Source organism: Lactuca serriola, chromosome 9 (assembly GCF_051521515.1).
Source record: "Lactuca serriola cultivar US96UC23 chromosome 9, Lser_US96UC23_V15, whole genome shotgun sequence".
Lineage (NCBI taxonomy): Eukaryota > Viridiplantae > Streptophyta > Magnoliopsida > Asterales > Asteraceae > Lactuca > Lactuca serriola.
The window spans coordinates 30,148,144-30,168,119 of record NC_136416.1 but is presented as its reverse complement, the minus strand read 5'-3'; the positions used below and the strand labels follow the sequence as shown (position 1 = coordinate 30,168,119).

The 19,976-nt window shown below is 31.7% G+C and overlaps 1 protein-coding gene across 1 annotated transcript; it reads right to left on the bottom strand.

Annotated features, from left to right (window-relative positions):
* Positions 1–18,166: 18,166 nt before the first annotated feature.
* On the bottom strand, positions 18,167–19,976 carry LOC145073299 (ethylene-responsive nuclear protein / ethylene-regulated nuclear protein (ERT2)). The gene has a single exon (XM_079019847.1). The coding sequence runs from the start codon at positions 19,560–19,562 to the stop codon at positions 18,348–18,350; it is 1,215 nt and encodes a 404-aa protein (XP_078875973.1). The 5' UTR covers positions 19,563–19,976; the 3' UTR covers positions 18,167–18,347.

The following is a 19,976-nucleotide window of genomic DNA, read 5'->3' as shown; positions in this document are numbered from 1 at the left end:
CTGACACTTTTACGTTTTATAAAAATGTTTTCCCGACATGCAATATCTTTGTGAAATGATATGAACGTTGAGTGTTTTATTCCTAATGTTTTACTAAATACATGTTTGAAAAATGAAATTTTTGGCTCGTGTTTTTGGATGTTACACCTTATGAGCTCAAAACCCTCCATCACCTCAGCCTCTATAGATTTGATCTGTTTTCCCCAAAACTTAACCTCTTTCTTGAGTGCATCAGCTAAAAGAGTGTGCTTTGAGTAGTTAGAGAAGAAGGTGTTGCATCAAGAAGTTGGAGAAGGAGGACAAGCTTGTAGATATGAAGTTTCTTTGTGCTCTAGAAGCTCCAAAAGGTAAAAAGCTCCAACCTTTATGTATGTATGATATAGATCTAGCCTTAGTAGCATTGTGAAACCATTTCTTGTCCCAAAAGTCCCAAGTTGGTGCATGTTATGGTTTGAATGAAATAAGTTGTCCTTTCAGACCCTAAAAGAGTCCTAAGTGATAAAACTGATGTCCCAATGGCTTAAAATGTCCCATGCATATAGTAGGAAGGTCTTAATGGGTTAAGACCATGTACTAAGAACTTTCTGAACGTCCAAAGTCTTAAAGTTCGAGACTTTATGGTTCAAAGACATATTTGGTCAATGGATCTGGAATTTGGGCTTAAGTGCTTAAGCCATTAAGCACTTATTAGAGTTTTGGTAAAACTCGTATACGCCCCACGTAAATTATGTACGCCGAGCGTACTAATTCAGCCAACCCAATGGTGGTCAACGCAAGGCAGAGTACACCCATCATACTAGAAGGAGTACGCCCCGTATACACCCTATGTTGGGATTTTGACGAATTAGGCTTCAGGATTGGGCCGCCTTTGGACTAGTTAGACTTGGGCCTTGTTGGACGTTCTGAATAATTGGGTTTTGGGCCAGTTTTGGTAATGGATCCTAGAATGGGCTTTAGATATATGGACTTTTAAGATCATGGATTTGGCATAGGGCCTTGGCCCAAATTAGAGAAAAGGAAATAATGGACAATTACTCTATACGGGGCCCTTGGGCAATATTGAGATCCCAATTATTGACTTAGTATTTGTTATTTTGGAGAGTTCGGGATTTTCGGTGAGATAGCGGTCGGAGACTTTCAGTCCAGTTTTGCACTACTTGTGAGGTAAGTTCTTCTCACTATATCAACAGGGTCTAAGGCACCAATGCCGACCCTTTTCGGATTTGTATCCGGGTTATTGCATGGTATGCTTATTGATTTACAACCTGGTAGTTAGGATGGTAATATGCTTAGTGACATGGTTAGGTCGGTATCCTGGTATTTAGGATGATGCTATGTTAGTGACCGGTTAGGTCTGTATCCTGGTTATAGGATGTTGTTATGATTAGTGATCTGTTAGATCAGTTTGACTATTATATATGTTAGCGTATGATATTTATGTGCGCATGATTGTTTGATTGGGGGTTGGGTTGAGGCGGTCTTACTTTATGTTGAAGGCCAACATACCCAGGGCGGTCTGGATAGACTGTAGGCCCTACGAGGCGGTCCAGTCAGACTGAAGGCCCGACGAGTGGTCCGGATAGGCTGTAGTCCCTACAAGGTGGTCTAGATGTGTCGAAGGCTCGAGAGCGATCCAGATAGGCTGAAGGCCCTGCATGCGAGGCGGTTCAGTCAGGATGAAGGCTTATTATGCATGTTGTTTGTTTATGTGATATGATTATGATTGTATGGCGTTGGTATTTTGGGGGAACTCACTAAGCTTCGGGCTTACAATTGTTGATTTTGTTTCAGATACTTCTGATGATCGCGGGAAGGCAAAAGCGTGATTATACACCTCCTTATGTTTTCATGATTTGATTCTGGGATACTCTGACATTATACTATTTTGGAAACAAGTTTTGTAATAATCACTGGTTTTGAAATGTTTTAAAAAGTTTAAATTTGGCATGATTTTTATGGATGTTACATCAGGAAATGATCGTTCACTTGATGCGTCAGAATCAAAACGCCTTTCAATACCATGGCAGTGGGGTTATGTCTGGATTAGCTTTAGATAATATCAGACATTGCTAATCTATATTACTTGTGTATTATCTCAATGCGTAAACACATGCTCATTATTTAATTTGTAGTTTGGAAAACCTAACTTATATACTTAGGTACTCGGTATTTATCAGATATTGATGTAAATCCAATATTAGTTATAGATTGAGCACAAATTTATAAAATAAAGGGACTTATAGGGAAAACCCATTTTCTAAGACTCATGATAGTTTTTTTTCGCATGCATATCAACCGTTTCATAACAAATCATGTCAAAACCAATCCAGACCCGCGCCAATGACGTGACCGGCCTTCCTCTAGTTATAATGAAAGTTGATAAAAAAATATCATATGATAATTATGAAATTAATATTTAACATGAGAGATAAAAAAGATGATAAAAAATAATAATGATTTGAAGTTAAATATAATAAATGAGTAAAATGGAATATCATTGAGCAAATGAGTTAATTTTATAAAACAAGATGCTAAAAAAAACTTAAGTAAAAAAAGTTGTTGTATCGACCTAAAAAATAACTCATTCTAATTATCAAAACACTTTTTTGGCTTGAGACCGGTTAAAGAAAATTTTATTGGAGCAATCTTAAGCCTTATATTATGGGCGTGTTCGGTACAGAGCGTTTGAGAGCTTCTAGTTTCTAGCGTTTGACAAAACGCTCTGTTTTGGACAAAAAACATTGTTTGACACTACAGGCTTCTAGCGTTTTGTTTAAACAAAACGCTCCAAATCCAAAAGCTACTTCATGTAGCATTTAACAAAACGTTACAAGCTACAATCCTAGTAGCAGTTAGTTTTGCCGAACACGCCCGTATAAGCATATTGTGGATCAAATTTAGAAAGTAGCCCAATATGTTGTATTACGATTGATGCAATCTCGGGCCTTGAGAACAGCAGCCCAATAAACTTATTTTTTGGCTGCCTAATAAACTTATTTGGGCTTGAGACTGGTTAAAGAAAGATTTATAAACGGAGGGTCGGTTCGGCACTAAAAAGGCTCAAATGGTTATATCAGTTGCCATAATATAAATCAATGCTAGATTGCTAGTTATAATGAAACCGGTAAAGAATGCTTGGTCCTAGACCTAGTTAAACTAAATTTTGTTTAATAATTGATTTTTAATTTTGTGTTTTCAAAAATCCAGTTAAAATAAGATCACTTATGTATGACAAGGCTTGTTAAGACCATACGGCCCGAGTAAGGTTTCTCTTCTACTTTACTTTTTTTTTTTCTTTTCTAGTAATCGGTGTAAGGGGTTAGTTGTGGTTGTCTATATGTTGTATTAGTTTATAATCCGTGGAACCACGGTAATAGATTTAATTAAATTTTTATAGTAAAAAAATCAAAACTATTAATCAATTATTTTAAATAAATTGTTAATTAAGAGATAGTTTTTTAGATATATAAAATTATAATCGTTGATTTAAATAAATACGTGACCTTATAATTTGTATTAATGTTATTTTAATTTTTATTATAATGTTATTAATTTAATGTAATTAGGGTGGAAAATTTTGAAATTTAAAATTTGAAATGGAATATCAATAATTGACAAGTGACATGACATTAATTATGTGACCTAATAGAACGACACATGTCAAAATGAGAATAAACCTATTTTTTTATTAGAAAGGAAAGATGAATGTCAGCAATAGATCAATGTTAACTCTTATTTTTTTTAGGTGATTTAAACCAAATCTAAATGTTTAAATACCGACAAGAAATGTGTGAACGTGTTGCTAATAGTGTGGAAATGCAAAAAATACATTATAAGTAGATTTTGAAATGGGAAAAAAGTTCCAATATTTTTAGGAAAGTTATACTTCAGTCCCAAAAAAAAATTTGAACATAAAAGTCCCGATTATTTGTAAAAACACGATAATATGTCATTTTATGTTAAAAGAAAAGAAAAAGACTTTTTTGTAAGCTTGAGCCAAAATAAAATAATGACTTTTATGTTAAAAAAAAATCTTAAGACTAAAGTATAACTTTCTTGAAAATATTGAGATTTTTCTAACTATTTCCCTTTTGAAATTGTGTCAATGGAGTCAGGATTAAAAATGGGTCATCAACTCTTCAGTGGGATTGAAAATGGGTAGAGAAGAGCCATCATGTTAGCTAACGTAGGGTTGTTAACAAAATTTTTTCTTCAATCAGTTAAAGGAGTGAATACGAACCTTGTTCGTTTATTAATATTCATGAATGTTTGTTCATATATGTATGTTTATTTACATTCGATTATATATATATATATATATATATATATATATATATATATATATATATATATATATATATATATATATATATATAATCACACACATATACAACACACGATAATACAACTTATGAGAATGAAAGTTGTGATTCTAAGAGTCAGTTCAAGCTTTACAACTTTTATAGTTTAATAAAAATATAAAAATGATATTGCTAAGTACCACCTACATATTAGAAGTGTTGGTGATCAAGTTTTATGGTTCTTCGATTAGATGTTTATGATTAGATGTTTATTTTCGTTTACACTAATAATTTAATATTATTTTGTTTAATCGATATATATGTGCCTACTAGGACATATAAACTAAGCTATAACACATAAGACATAATATATACTAATATTTCCTTGTAATTTGAGCAGAAAGAAACCGAGTAGTTTAGTTGGAATGAAACTCGATGAATAAAATGGATGGAAGTCTTTTGTTAAATATGTTAGCATGCCTATACTTAGATGGAACATGAAGGGAACCATACTTGACCAAGAGCAATTTTGTCATGACCAAAATGGATGTCGAGTTTGATATGGTTTTGTATGTTGATGTTGGATCAAGTTGGCGGACATATAGATGGTGTTGATGTTGTTGTTGTAGACGATATTGGATGATTGGGAAGGAGAATGGAACTTATACATTAGATTCCAAACCAAAGATGATTTTGTAACAATATTGGCTACACCCGGTATATGCTTCAACACTAGACTAGGAGAATGTGAGTTAGCGTTTGGAGGACCATGACACTAGGTTGTCACCTAATAAGACATAGTAACCGGTTTAATTGGAAATAAATAAAAGGAAGAACAAATAAATAAAAGGACTAGTTTGTTATTAAATAGTAGTTTGATGGTTTAATTAGAAACTATAAATAAAAAGGACTTTATTTTCAATCTGGTGTATATAATTATGACTAGATAGTTATCTATTTAATTAAAGATAATTTTGTCACTAATTAAAATGTTTTCTCCATAGAAAAGTTTAGCATCAAAGCTTTCCTTTTTTAAGATATTTCTTTGGTAAACAAGTTTAGCATTACAATTTGCATATATAAGGCATCAATTTTGTCGCCTCCTACTTCCATCTCTTGATAGCCAATAAATTTCCTTGCCTCTCCCTCATATTTACGAAAACCCTAACCTCCATAAGGAAGGATTTCGGTCGTCTTATTCCCCGAGAAATTACAAAGAGAAAGAGGAAGAAGAAGGTGTTATTGTGTTGGGGATTGTTTGCTTTGGTGTGTGACATAGAAAGAAAACAAAAGTAGAAAGTAACTCAAAGTATTTATTACTAAAACTCAAGATGCCTTATAACCTCTTGAATAAGAGATAGAATTTCAGAAAATAACGAAATTCTGTCATTAAAACATAATAAAATAAAAACAAAAGTTAATCGAAAATTTAGGAAAGCTAGGATTTGGGGGCCTAAAAAAATGTAATCTGAGGGTCGACTGTGGGGCAGGTCGACTTCATCAATATATCACATGTCTCTAAATTCCTCACAAATCAAAAGTTATGCTCGTTTCAAGTTAGGCCTCTCTTGGCCCCATTTTTCATTCTTCCACTTGTCCATAAAAGCTTCTACCATATCATCTATGTGCTCTGCATCATTCCCCTTCACTTGAGAGGAAATCGACCACAAGCTCTTGGGATATAAAACCTCTTCTTGCAAGTAGTACGTGTAAACATCGGAGACGTTGGAAGTTTTTGAGATGTACATTGAATTTGGTAGGTCGACGATGTAGGGGTTATCATTAATCTTCCGTAAAACTTTGTAAGGGGCATACTTTCGTTGGTTGAGCTTATTATATGTTCCCATAGGAAAAAGCTCTTTTTAAAGGTATATAATTTTATTAGTTTTGTCATCATTTTTTCCTAGTGGATCAACCAAATCCACCACTGGTCATGGGAGTGTTTTGTAGATTGTAGCAAATGGTGACATCCTAGTCGAGTTATTAACAACAATGTTGTAGGAAAATTCAGCTTGTGCTAGGGCTGCATCCCACATATTTGGTTTCTTCCCACATAAACACTAGATCATATTTCCTAAAGTACGGTTGACAACTTCAATTTGCCCATCAGATTGTTTGTGGTTAGTAATAAGTTCAATTTTGTTCTGAAACGTCACCAAAGTGTTAGCCAAAAGTGGGATAAAATTTACTATCTCGGTTAAAGGTTATGGACTTGGGCACCCCATGTAGACAGACAACCTCCTAAAAGAAAAGTATGGTCACATTGACAACATCATATGTCTTCTTATATGGTATAGAATGGGGCATCTTTGAGAACCGATCTACAACAATTTACCCCTTTTGGGTCCTAGGAAGGCCCAAAATAAAGTCCATAGAAATATATTCTCATGGTTCATAAAGAATTAACAAGGGCATATAAAGGTCTGTGTTTTTGAACCTTTCCTTTGCCCACTTGATGCACCATACACCATTGGAGAAAACCGCCCACATCCATTTTCGGTTGTGGCCAAAAGGACTTACCTTCCATTGCAGGAATTGTGTTGTCTCTTCCAAAATGCCCCCTTAATCGTACTTCATGTAAGTCTTTGATTACTTTATCTCTATGGGAAGTTCTAGGAAGAAAGAAATGATTTCCCTTGAATAAATATCCCTTTAGAATGAGAAAGTCTTCCATGTGTTGCTTTGTGTCAATTTCCTCCCATATCGCTTTGAAATCGTCATCAGTTTCATACAACTCTTTTAGTGTCTCATACCCAACTACTTTGTTGTTGATGGTGACAAGAAGGGGTGTTTTTCTACTATGTGTGTATGTTACTATGTTGGAAGCTCCAGATTTCTGCTTGATAATGTAGGTTCAGAGGCTTCGCCCCTAAATTACATTGTACTTTGAATCTTGAACAAATTCAAACAAGTGTGCACTATTCACCACCCTTACTTGTTCAATGTTTATCAAGATTGTATTTGGTAAACAAATTAATCCATTAAATTTAAATAACATTTGTAATTTAAATCGCCAACATGTTGTTCCATGATCGATTGAGTCGAAGAATAAGAAGGAGAATGATCAAGGTGAGGAAGAGAAAGGTGAAAATGAGAGGTTATCTTTAAGGAATTTACAAGGAGAATGATATAATATAGAAAGATATTGATCGGTTAGGAAGGAGTATTCAATGGATTGTTAATTCACTTGAGGCATTATTGGATCGAGAAGGATTCCTTATATATCCTTCATTTTCTCGAAAACTGGCTAATGATGTGGAAGAAGGGTCGTCCAGTGTTTTGGATATTTCAGATGATGAGTGATTTCGTTGATTGCACTTTTATCCTTTTATTTGTTTGTGTTGAATTTTGAAACTTCATACCATATCTTTTGATTTGTGTGTTTGTTTTTATGTGTTTGCTTTGGATTCCATACTATTTTCTTTTTAGTATTTTTAGATCTTTGCAAAAAATTTATGCCTTGTTAGAATGTTGGGCATTGTGTCACGATATCATTTATTTTATACTTGGGAATAGCTTACACAAGGGACGAGATGAGTGTCTAATCAACACAGTTCAAGTCCAATTCAGATTCACGAATATGTTCTAATTTTACATCTTTTATGTCGTGAATGTTGCCAGCTTGTGTCGCACAGTCTTATGTATCGTGACTGACCTCCATTATAGTCATTTTCTGTAATGTGTGGCATTTCTACACGTATCATGATCCCTTTGCAATTTGCATATCATGATATTTCACTTTCAAGATTCCGCACAGTGTTAGAGTTGTTCGTGTATTCTATTTGCAGCATGGTTTGAAAGTAGTGAAGTATGAAATTTCAATCTTTCATCTTATTATCTTTTTGACATGATTTCTTATAGTTTTCCACTTACCAAAAAGTTTGATCTTGCCACTAATACCGCAGGGGGTTGCAAGCTCCATTGCTAATCTTAATGACAATGTAATTGTCGACCATATCCCATATCTTTTAGATGTCTCTAAAAATTTCCTTCTTTTTTTTGGGCAAATACCACAAAAGCCACTATATTTCCACACGTTTTTGAGAAAAGCCTTATTATTATTTTTTTTTTTGGCTCTAGCCACAAATTGGACATAAAGTTACCACTCTAGCCCTTTTAACGATTTTCATGGTTAACTCTGTTAATTTTTTTGCAAAATCAGTCCTAAAAGTTCAAATTTGGTCCCTGTAGTTTGCAAAAGTTTACACAACATGTCCAAAACTCGGTTTTATGTTTTTTAATTTCTTTATTTTCATTTATTTTTTTATTTTTTAATCAAAGCTAAATTTGTTTTTATATATTTTTATTTTTTTTATATTTTTCGTTCTTATTTCCTTTTTCTTGTTTTTTTTTTTTAATTTTTTAACTTCTTTTTTTTTTATTTTATATTCATTTATTTTTCATATTTTTTTATAATTTTTTCCGTTTTTTTTGTTTTTTCTTTATTTTCGTTTTTTCATTGTTAATTTTTAGAAAACCAAAAAAAACTCAAACACCAAAAATGTAAGATACTCTAATATATTCATACACTTTACACTTTCTAAAAAATTATCAAAAGAAATTATCAAATTGACGAAAAACAAAACATAACAAAAATACGAAAAAAACAAAAAAAATATACGAAACAAATACGAAAAATATAAAAAAAAATATTCATACACTTTAAAATTTTTGATAAATATCAAAAGAAGTTTTCAAATTGAAGAAAAACAAAACGTAAATTTATTTTATCAAAAATAAAGAAAAACGAAAAAACAAAAAAAAAACGAAAAAAATTGAAAATAAAGAAAAAACAAAAAAAAATATACAAAATATGAAAAATAAATGAATATAAAAACGAAAAAAAAAAAAGAAAAAAAAAGAAGTTAAAAAATAAAAATATATATATATATATAAAAACCAAAAACAAAAGAACGAAAAATATAAAAAAAATTATAAAATATATAAAAGCAAGTTTAGCTTTGATTAAAAAATAAATAAAAATAAATAAGTTAAAAAACATAAAACCGAGTTTTGGACATGGTGTGTAAATTTTTGCAAACTACAGGGCCAAATTTGAACTTTTATGACTGATTTTGAAAAAAATTTAACAAAATTAACCATGAAAATCGTTAAATGAGCTAGAGTGATAACTTTATGTCCAATTTGTGGCTGGAGCCAAGCAAAAAAAAATAATAGGGCTTTTTTCCAAAACGTGTGAAAATATGGTGGCTTTTATGATATTTGCCCTTTTTTTTTTCCGAAGATAACTTGTACATTAGAACCACGAGAGGACATTTCTTAGAATATCTCATATATAATTTAAACCAAAGGACTATTAGATCCTAAATACATACCCTTTGTTCCTGCGGTGCCTTTATATCATATATATAGAACCCAAAAACATAAATGGTGCCCTAAAAGGCCTTGGTTGCATCGTCATACAAGAGTAATTAAATCGATCTTAAGGTAACAGGTATGAGACTTGATACCACCATTATTGTACACATATTATAGAAGCCAGCGTTGTAAGACAAATTTGATAATAATGGTGGAATCACATGAAACAAGATACCGTTCATCGCCAAGAGGTACGGTTAACAAGAAGGTGTCAATTATGATGAAATATTTACATTAGTTTCTTGATTAGAGGCAAATTTATGCTTTTTAGCTTTTGCAAATTTAAAGGTTTTGAGCTATTGCTAATAGATGTATAATTTTCTTTATTTAAATGGTTTTGTTGACAAATACATTAATGTTTCACAACCTCCTAGATTTAAAGTCTTAGAAACCTCATGTTTATAATTTTAAGAATATGGTTTATGGCTTAAAAAAATTCTCTCAAACTTGGTACAATATATTATTTTTGCTATCTACTGATTTTGTTATGTGTAGTATAGATAATACTTTAGTTATGAAAAATGTTGGTAGTGAAACATATAGTTTAAATTTATGTTGTTGATATTATTTTTGGTTCTACTAATTTCATATGCAAAAAGATTTTGCTACTAAAATACATAAATAATTTGAGATGAGTTATATGGGTGAACTAGATTATATTTGGGATTACAAATAAAACAATTACAAAGTAACATATTTTTTCTCAAACTAAGTATGCCACTAATTTAAAATTATCTGTGGGTGAAAAAATAATTCAATATGATGAGAAAATATATATATATATATATATATATATATATATATATATATATATATATATATATATATATATATATATATATATATATATATATATATATATATATATATATATATATATATATATATATATATATATGATTGATAGTTTACTTTATTTGACGATGAGTAAGCCTAATATCATGCATAATGTGTGTGTGTACACCTGTGAATTGGTTCCCAAACATTCACATTATAAAGTTGTTAAACATACTTTTTTGCTTTATTCGAGACACTTCCAATCTTGGATTATGGGGTCTTAAGGGCTCTGATGTGGATATTTCATGTTAAATGAATTTGGACATTGGTGGATCCCTTATTAGATATTTTTTTCTCTATAAATATTTCATTGTATTTTGTAAAAAACTATCTTCAATGAGTTGATAAAAAAAATAGAAAATCGCCATCTTTTCCTACTTGAAAATTTGATCAAGAAAATTATGAGTATAAAAAGTATTGCATTTGCTTGGAATGTTTATAAAACATTTTATTTTGAAAATTCAAATTTTGAAATATATTTTAAATAAGATTTTTTAAACCTATGTTTTGTATTTTATAAAAATATTAATCATTATAAAAACTAGGGGTGTAACCAAGTCGAACCAACTCATAAGATACTCGAGACTGACACAAAGATTCTAGACAAATCAAGCATGGGCTCGAGCTACTTGAGTATATTATCGAGTCGAGCCCCACTATTAGAATAATTTACTTGTGGGATTAGTGAACTTAGTGGTATTTACATTTTTTACCTTTTATTTTATTAAAATTTACATAATTAATCCGAGTTGAATTAAGCTCGCGAGCTTAATTGTATTTTTATTGCAATTTTATGTGATTTTATTTTCTTAATAACTAATCAAATTGAATTGTTGATTACTTTATTGTCTTAAAAGTGCTTTTTAGGATTTGTTCTATTTTAATAATTTGGAAGTTTTTATACAATATTAGAGAATTGGTTAATTATATAAATTAATGATGAGATAAATGATTTGACTTGGTAATATAATTTGAGTATGGCTTCCATAAAATATCCTCTAAACAATTTTTAGCTTGCATCAAAAACATAAAAATCTAATTTTGCAGCATTTGACCACTGAAAAATCGACTAAGTCAAACTCAAGATTGTCAGAACAGTCAAACGCATCATATAAGGAGCTCATCCACATTTTGAAAATGTTAGGTTTTGCTTGGTGAATATTGCTTTTTCTGAGATATATATATATATATATATATATATATATATATATATATATATATATATATATATATATATATATATATATATATATATATATATATATATATATAAGTAGTGGTGTTTTATTTTGCTTGTAGCATTTGACGAAATTTGACATAATTGTTTCGTAACATCAACATTTAAGCTTCCAAGATTCAATATCAATCTTTTCTATCTTCTCACAAAAATATTTCTGAGTTTTCTACTAATATCTAGTTGAGTGTTATCTTCAAGATCACCATCGTAAATGCAAAGGAGAAACGAGTTTGATATGTTGAAATATTTCACTAAAATAGGACCATTTATGGAATCATAATGTGTTTGTTGATATATGGGAAAATGACTTTAGAGGGTAACTAACCATTGCGTTTGTTTTCATGTGGTATCTTTTTTTTTTTTTTTTTTTTTTTTTTTTTTTTATATTCAATATATCATCGAACTTGTTGTTTGTGTTCACCACAACCCTTTGATATAGTCGATCAAAAGGTTGTGGTGAACACAAACAACAAGTTAAATGGTATATTGAGTACAAAAAAAGGGAAATAGATCAAATGAGAACAAACTCAACAGTTGGTTACCTTTCTAAGTCATTTTCACCAAAAAGTTAAATGAAATTAAAGTTGCAAAAGTATCAAAGACTGCAACCTTCTTGTGATTCTACTCGTTTGTAGACTTGTCCAGAATCTATGATACGATTAATCATTTGATTGGAAATGTAAATACAGTCATGAAATGCACCTGATTAGTTAAGATTCCCCTAATAAATATTCAAGTGCATTACAAAGTTATACATGTATGAATAATGTTTTTTCGTGGGTTCTGTTTTGAAGAGAAGCAAAAATGAATCTCATAAAGTCATTAATATAAGTAGGATATGATGTGGGATTTTCTGTAAATGAGTAAAGGGAAAATGACTCAGGAGGGTAACCAACTGGTGAGTTTGTCCTCATTTGGTCCCTTTCCTTATTTTTATACTCAATATACCATCGAACTTGTTGTTTGTGTTCACCATAACCCTTTTGACCGGCTATCACCTGTGATAGCCGGTCAAAGGGTTATGGTGAACACAAACAACAAGTTCGATGGTATATTGAGTACAAAAATAAGGAAAATGACCAAATGAAAACAAACGCAACAGTTAGTTACCCTTAAAGATCATTTTCTCGTTGATATATTTACATATTATAAATGGTAGCCCATCTTATATCCTTTCTAATAAATGAAGGTTTTTTTTAGCACTTCTCACTTTATCAAAGCTTCTGCCATATGTCATTATATGAGATTTTACAGTTATTTAAATTTCACATGTTATTATGTGGTATTTTATATTTTTTTATTAATTAATAACTAATTCCACTAATTAATACATTTATTATTACATATATAAAGTATTCAATCTATTTAAATGTTTATTAATTTACAAATATATTTGAATACAAATGGATGTTCTAATGACACAATTAATGTCATGTATTTGATGATATTTTTGAATTCAAAACATACATTTAATTATTTGGACTTTTAATTTAAATTCTAACAAATTTATTATTTATTCAAATTTTATAAATAAATATGTGTGTATAATACATCTCTATCTATATCCTAATAAATGAAAAAGAACACCATCTTCAAAGAAGTATTTGAAAATTTTGACTCATAACATATATTTACAATATGTTAATAATTTTTTTTATTAGTATAAATTCAATAACTACTTATTCATCATTTCGTTTGGATTTATTTTAAAGTTCATTTAAAAAATATTTAATGTTTATACCTTATTTTTCAACATCATTATTTAAAATATGTTAATAGTTTTTTATTAGTATAGATTAAATTACTTATTTATTCATTATATCGTTCGCATTTATGTAAAAGTATTTTTTTTTTAATATTTAATATTTATGCATTGATTTTAAACTTTTATTTTTAATAAATCTGTAACTACACAGGTGTCACACCTAGCATCTTATATAAATGGTAGGAAGTAACTCTAAGTATTTATATGGAAAACCTAATACCCTTTCAGATGTCTATCATATACATAGGAAAACAACCACAATATTTCTCTCTTAAGCCTCACAGAAACAAACACCAAAAACACTAATAAATTTTTGTTTAAACTTCCATCAATTTGAATATCAGGAATCAATGGCTTCAACTTATGCATTGATGTCAAAATTGGCTTCAACTAAAACGATTTTGTGTTTGAATTAATAAGAAAGTAAATGGGACAAAATTGATTTCTTGAAATTAAACAACATGATACCATTGTACAAAGACATCTTCGTACAAGGTTTCAAGTCTACTTCTTTTATGTTCATGTAGTTTATAAATATTATAACGAGTATATTACACAAATCATTTATGTGATTTGGGCTGGGCCGGATCAGTTGTAGTTGTAGAGCCTGGAGTGGCCTAGGATGCCCTTGATTTTTTTTTCAGTAGTGTAATTTTTTTTTAGAAAATTTCGTTTTAAATGTAAAAATTGTAAAAAAAAATATATATAATAATAAAGAATTCCGTATAAAGGTGTAACCAAGGTCGTATTTCCTTCATTTGATGTATCTGAATATGTGATTAGTGATACTATATTGTCTGCGATTTCTTCGTCATTTGCTTTGTGTAGTCTGATGTATGCTTGACCATGGAGTGAGCGGCCACATGTTGCGACTGAGTATTTAGGAAGATAGATTGAGATAGACCTGAATAACTATTTATGTTAAAAATGTTTTTGGGCTGAAAGTATTGCATGGGCTTTTTTGTTTGAGGTGTAAAGCTCGAGGAAGTAGTGTCACGCTTTCTTTTTTTGTCACGATGTCAAATAGGCGACACATCACCAAAGTGTGGTTCCTTGCCAAACCCAAAGAGTTTTGTCACACCTTTTCTTAACAATTTAATTTAAATATAAGCTTTAAATTTCATAAAAAAAAACATAACAATTTATTAATTAAAAATTAAAATCCATACATTCCATTACTTAAAAAAAATAACATGACATTTAAAAAAAACCTAAAAACTTAGAAAAAAAACCTAAACATGAAACAATTAAAAACTTAAAAAAAAAACATATTTATTAACATAACGTTTTTTGAGATTGACTTTCATTGCGAAAACAATTTCAAGCTCCTCCCCGGTCATATGCGATGTGTTCATCGTTAGTATTTTGTAGTCGCTATTACTTTGTTTTTGAAGCTCTCTTTCATAAGTAAGTTGCAAAATCTTGTCAATTCTATCTTTTATACCTTTCATATCGGCCCCAATTTCTTTCAACTCATTTGAATCCGATGTTTTGCCTTTGTCTTTGCTTTTTGCTTTGTCCCTTCCAATTGGTCGGGAAGGTGGTGGAACTGGAACGGGTTCATATTTGTTCAGGTCAAATTGAACACAAGCATTAGATGTAGTGTGGTCGGATTCAAATGTTTTGTTGCGTTTTGAACCACTGTCAATATGCTCGTCTGATGTTTTGTTATTTTTCCATTTGTTGTTATCTTTCACAAGATTCCAAACTTCAAGAAACTTGAAAGTCTTCACGTTTTTTTTTAAATATACTTTCAGCGCTTTCTGCAAAATCACATCACCGTTTTGTTCGCTTTTCCATTGACTTTTCATGTTGGTATACAAATCATTAAACAACATGACTTCCATGTTCATCTTCTCCCATTCGAGTACATTTGATGTTTTGAACGATAGACTCCACAATTCATTCCTTTGTGGAACCTATGTACAACCAGAGTCCAAAAACGGTCATGTTTTTTGTCTTTTCTAGTCGTCGAATCTTCTGAAATAACGATCAATGATTGTGCCAACACTAACACTTTTAGGGGTTCCCATCCTTTATCCGTCGCCTTCTCTTTTCTTTTACTTGGTTGTAGAGTGGGTTGAGTTTGTTGAACGAATTCCGATTTGAAATCAGAAATGACCGTTTATGATTGTGATTGTGTTTGTTGAACAAACTCATGTTGAGACAAAAAGTCAAACGGATTAAAATACGGGTCGGGTTGTGGTTGTGTTTCTAGTAGTGGTCATGTTGTGGTTGTGAGATTTGTTGTGGAAAATACAGAAGCATATCGCCATTGTGATAATACGGAGACGAATAAATTGGTTGATTATATGAAGGTCTTGGGGTTGTGGTGTTTCTAGTGAGTGTTTTTTTGTTGGTAGGCTTTTTGGAAGAAGACATTTGGAAGAAGACAATTTGAGAGGGATGTTCGGCTGCCATGGTTGCGAAACCGCGATTTTGAACCGCACCACTCCCCCAACCCTAAAAGAGTGTATACGGACAACAATGGTAAAAAGGTCATGGTTAATTCTTTAGGTTTTAAACTGTCAATAGGTTTATAGTCTTTCAAAAAATTAGACTAATAAAAATCGATTTTTCTTATTTATTATAACTACTAACAAATTAATGGCAAACGGCTTACAAATGAATTTCTAAAACTAAATACTATTATAATAATTGATAACTTTTTTAACGTAATGTATTGTTATAGATTTTTTAAATATTTAACTCTTCGAACTATATAATTATAATTATTACGTACAAAGTTTGTTTATTAGGTAGGATCTTACGATCTCGATTTGATATTATGATTACGATTTTACAAAACGAAAAATGATCAAGGTAAAATTTCGATCTTAACAACCTTGCATGCAACCATTAAAAAAAATATGTGCAACTAATAGTATATGTTGAGTGAAAAAAATTGGTGCCATTACTCGTGTAGATTTCTACGTCCGTCCCGATTGGGATACCCTTTTTACTTTAACCCTGGCTCCGCCACTGGTTTTGGATGATCTGAATGTTTATTGTAACGTCCACAAATTTGGACTAGACATTTAAGAAATAATTAAAATCGTAAAACATGATAATTGCACATCATACACGTGCGTACTGTATAATTATTAGATGTTGATGGTACGAATTACGTATCAGAGTACAAATAATATTCCTTTTGGATGAACAACAATTGTGAGTCCAGATTATGCAACTGTAAGTTATGTCTGATCATCTCCCAGAATAAGGTGACAACACTTGATCATTTTATACGGTCTTATGAAAAATATAGATTTTCCACAAACAATAATAATATGATTTTTTAAACGTAAAGAAAAGTTTTTTTTTTTTTTTTAGTTCTGAAAAAAAAGGGATGTCTCGTTATCCCCTATTTTTTCACCCCTCTAATGTCTCCCCTCCTACCCCAAGATCCCCAAGAGTGTACCACCACTGTGTCACCACTACCACCACCATCGTCACCATATGTGCCCATGAAACTAGATCCTACAGACAAGCACCACCATCTTTGATGTACGATTAAATCCAAGAACAATTTTAGAAAATATTTTGAAAAGAAACGGCAGTTGCCTATAATTGATTCGGAAGAAGAGAAAGATGGAAAAAATTGGGAAAATGACTCTTGAGGGTAATTAACTTTTGCGTTTGTATTCATTTGGTCCCTTTTTTTTTGTATTCAATATACCATCGAACTTGTTGTTTGTGTTCACCATAACCCTTTGACCGGCTATCACAGGTCAAAAGCCGGTCAACAGGGCTATGGTAAACACCAACAACAAGTTCGATGGTACATTGAATACAAAAAAAAAAAAAAAAAAAAAAAAGACTAAATGAGTACAAACGCAAAAGTTAATTACCCTCAAGAGTCATTTTCCCGAAAAAAATTGATGATAGTCCTTCATAAACGTTGATGAACAAATCGATGGCATGTAAAATCAAACCCTAAATTGTGTACATTTCAGTTTGCTTGTAGTTTCATTGGGGTTTCTAGGGGCATCCAAGTAAAACAACAACAACAACGTTAAGTACTAAGCGTGCATATTGCCTCAAACCACAGTAAAAATATGTGTAAGTTACATTTAGTTTGATGTTTATAAATGGGAACATATGTAACGAATAACATGCATGTTCAAATTGTTCCTCCACCTTTCCCCTTTACCTTTTAACCTCTTACCACTTTTACTATCCTTTGGGGACTCCTTGCAAGTAAATTTGTTGTGATCTATATTTATTCAAACATTGCATTTCACCTTCTTTCCAGATTTGTCTATTTTGAATAAACCTTGTAGGCCTCCATGACATTCCTCCTTTTTTTTTTTTTGAAGGGAAATGAGCTAATAAGGCCACATGATGCTACCATTCATAGGGTTAAATAAGTACCTATAAGTATATGGGAACAAGCGGACGAAATGGTACATAAATGGCACCAAAATGCTGTAGAAATAGCATCACATAACAACACCGAACTTTAATATAAATGGGATTTTTTGAGGGGACCAAAATGGAGTACCTTTAAGCATTTAGGAACATTTATGGAGTTGGAATACCTTCTATAAGATATATCTCACCATTATACTTATTCATCTTCAAAGATCACTCACAACCAAAATCACCCATACAATATCATCATTTTACATTATGTGCTTTTGAAGATTAAAAATCAGACATTGTCAATATGCAAACAAGTACTATGCATTTGGTGAAAAGAACGAACAAGTATGGTATAGCCTATAGGTATATTTCTATTCCTTAAATAAAGTTGTGCACAAGTAAGGAACAACAAGATTTAGACACAAAGAAAGAAAAAAAAAAGATTGTAAAAAACAAATCTAGATTAGGAGTTGGGAAACTTTACACTTCTCCATTGTGCCTTCTTCAGCATCAAGCACCATGATAATGCAAGTACAAGTGCCAAAATCCGGCCTCCAATCAGTCCAATTAGAACAATCAAGCACAGAACCAAATACCCAGAATTCTGTTGTGATCCATTTCCTAAATCTTTGTCATTGCAATCAGTTTCACTTGATAAAGTTAATGATGAAGATGAAGGTCGTCCTTCTATTTCTACAATCTTGTCCTGTTCTTGCTTCAAGACGCACAAAGTCTCACCTTTTGAATCTGAAGATTCATTACAGATGAGTAATGGTTTAAGATCTTGAACACATTTCACTGTTTCTTCTTCTTTGAACCCACAAGGTATTTCGCCTTTTGAACCAATGGAAGACTTATGGAGTTTCTTTGGTACAAGTTTCTTCATTCTTGATTTCAGTATAGCTCTACGAGAAGTCTTATGCCTAATTTCCATCACAATCTCACTTTTAACTTCGTCTAATTCTTTCTCCGATCTAACCTCCTCCTTTAATTCTACTTGTTCTTCAATCTCCAAGACTTCGCTGCATACAACAAGAGTTGTATTCTCCTTTGATCTTTTGATATTCTTGGTTTCATGGAAGTTAGATTCAAATTGAGGTTTTGAATCTAAACTAGGTCTTATTGAGCTCGATCTCCACAACAATGGTTTCACTACCGATTCCAGGAAGAAAAGAAGGAAAGCTGACAATGTAATCCCAACTGTAAATTTCTTTGTTCCTAACGCCAAAACCAACATAAACAAAACCTTCAATGCAGCCACCAATATCGGATTCAACTTTGCCATTTCATCCTTCTTTTCCACTTCCGATTTGGTAGGATTGTCAATCTCGATTTTATCGTCGCTCGAAACCGTACTCTCAACAACAATATCCTCCTCGATAATTTCATCACTTCTCGTATAATCCGAATTACCGGACGAAAAATTATTGGGATCTACGAACAAACCTGATGACGAAGATGTCGACGTCGACAACGAAGTCTGAGAATCATTTTCCCTCTGTTTCTTCGCCGAGGATTTATGAAAACGACCGCGATTCCTGACGTAGAGATCAATAAGAGACGTTGGGAAACCGGTTTCCACAACAAGAGAGCCACCGCGTTTCGGCGATTGAAGATGATCGGCGACCAATTGCGAAAACCTCGTGCACCTAGTTTTCTTCTTCCAACTAAACGGCATACTGAAATTGATAATCTCGTAAATCTTCTGCCGAATCACTAAATATCTGCTACTCCTCACCTAAACAATCACGAAAACCCAACATAATTTATGAAGATCAGATTCTGAAATCATGAGGAAAACGTGAGGTTATCAAATATGATAATTTATGATCATCTTTGTCACGAATTAACATCTGTCCAGATCAAATACTGTAGATCACTCGGATCTGCGTCTACCAAAAGTCAAATTCGGAACAGTTAAAAACCCTAATTGGGGAAAGGGGAAAAGAGAAAGCGTGTTGGGTGAAAGATGGTTGAATGGAGTGCGCGTGATGAGAGAACATAAACATTCATTCATGGGCGGGGTGCCTTTTCTTTATAGCTTCCCACTTCCATGGCCAACATATAATAAGCTTCGCATGGCAAACAATGC

Bases quoted from the DNA above. Each gene is read 5' to 3' on its own strand.
- LOC145073299 (XM_079019847.1), bottom strand. From the start codon at position 19,562: ATGCCGTTTAGTTGGAAGAAGAAAACTAGGTGCACGAGGTTTTCGCAA.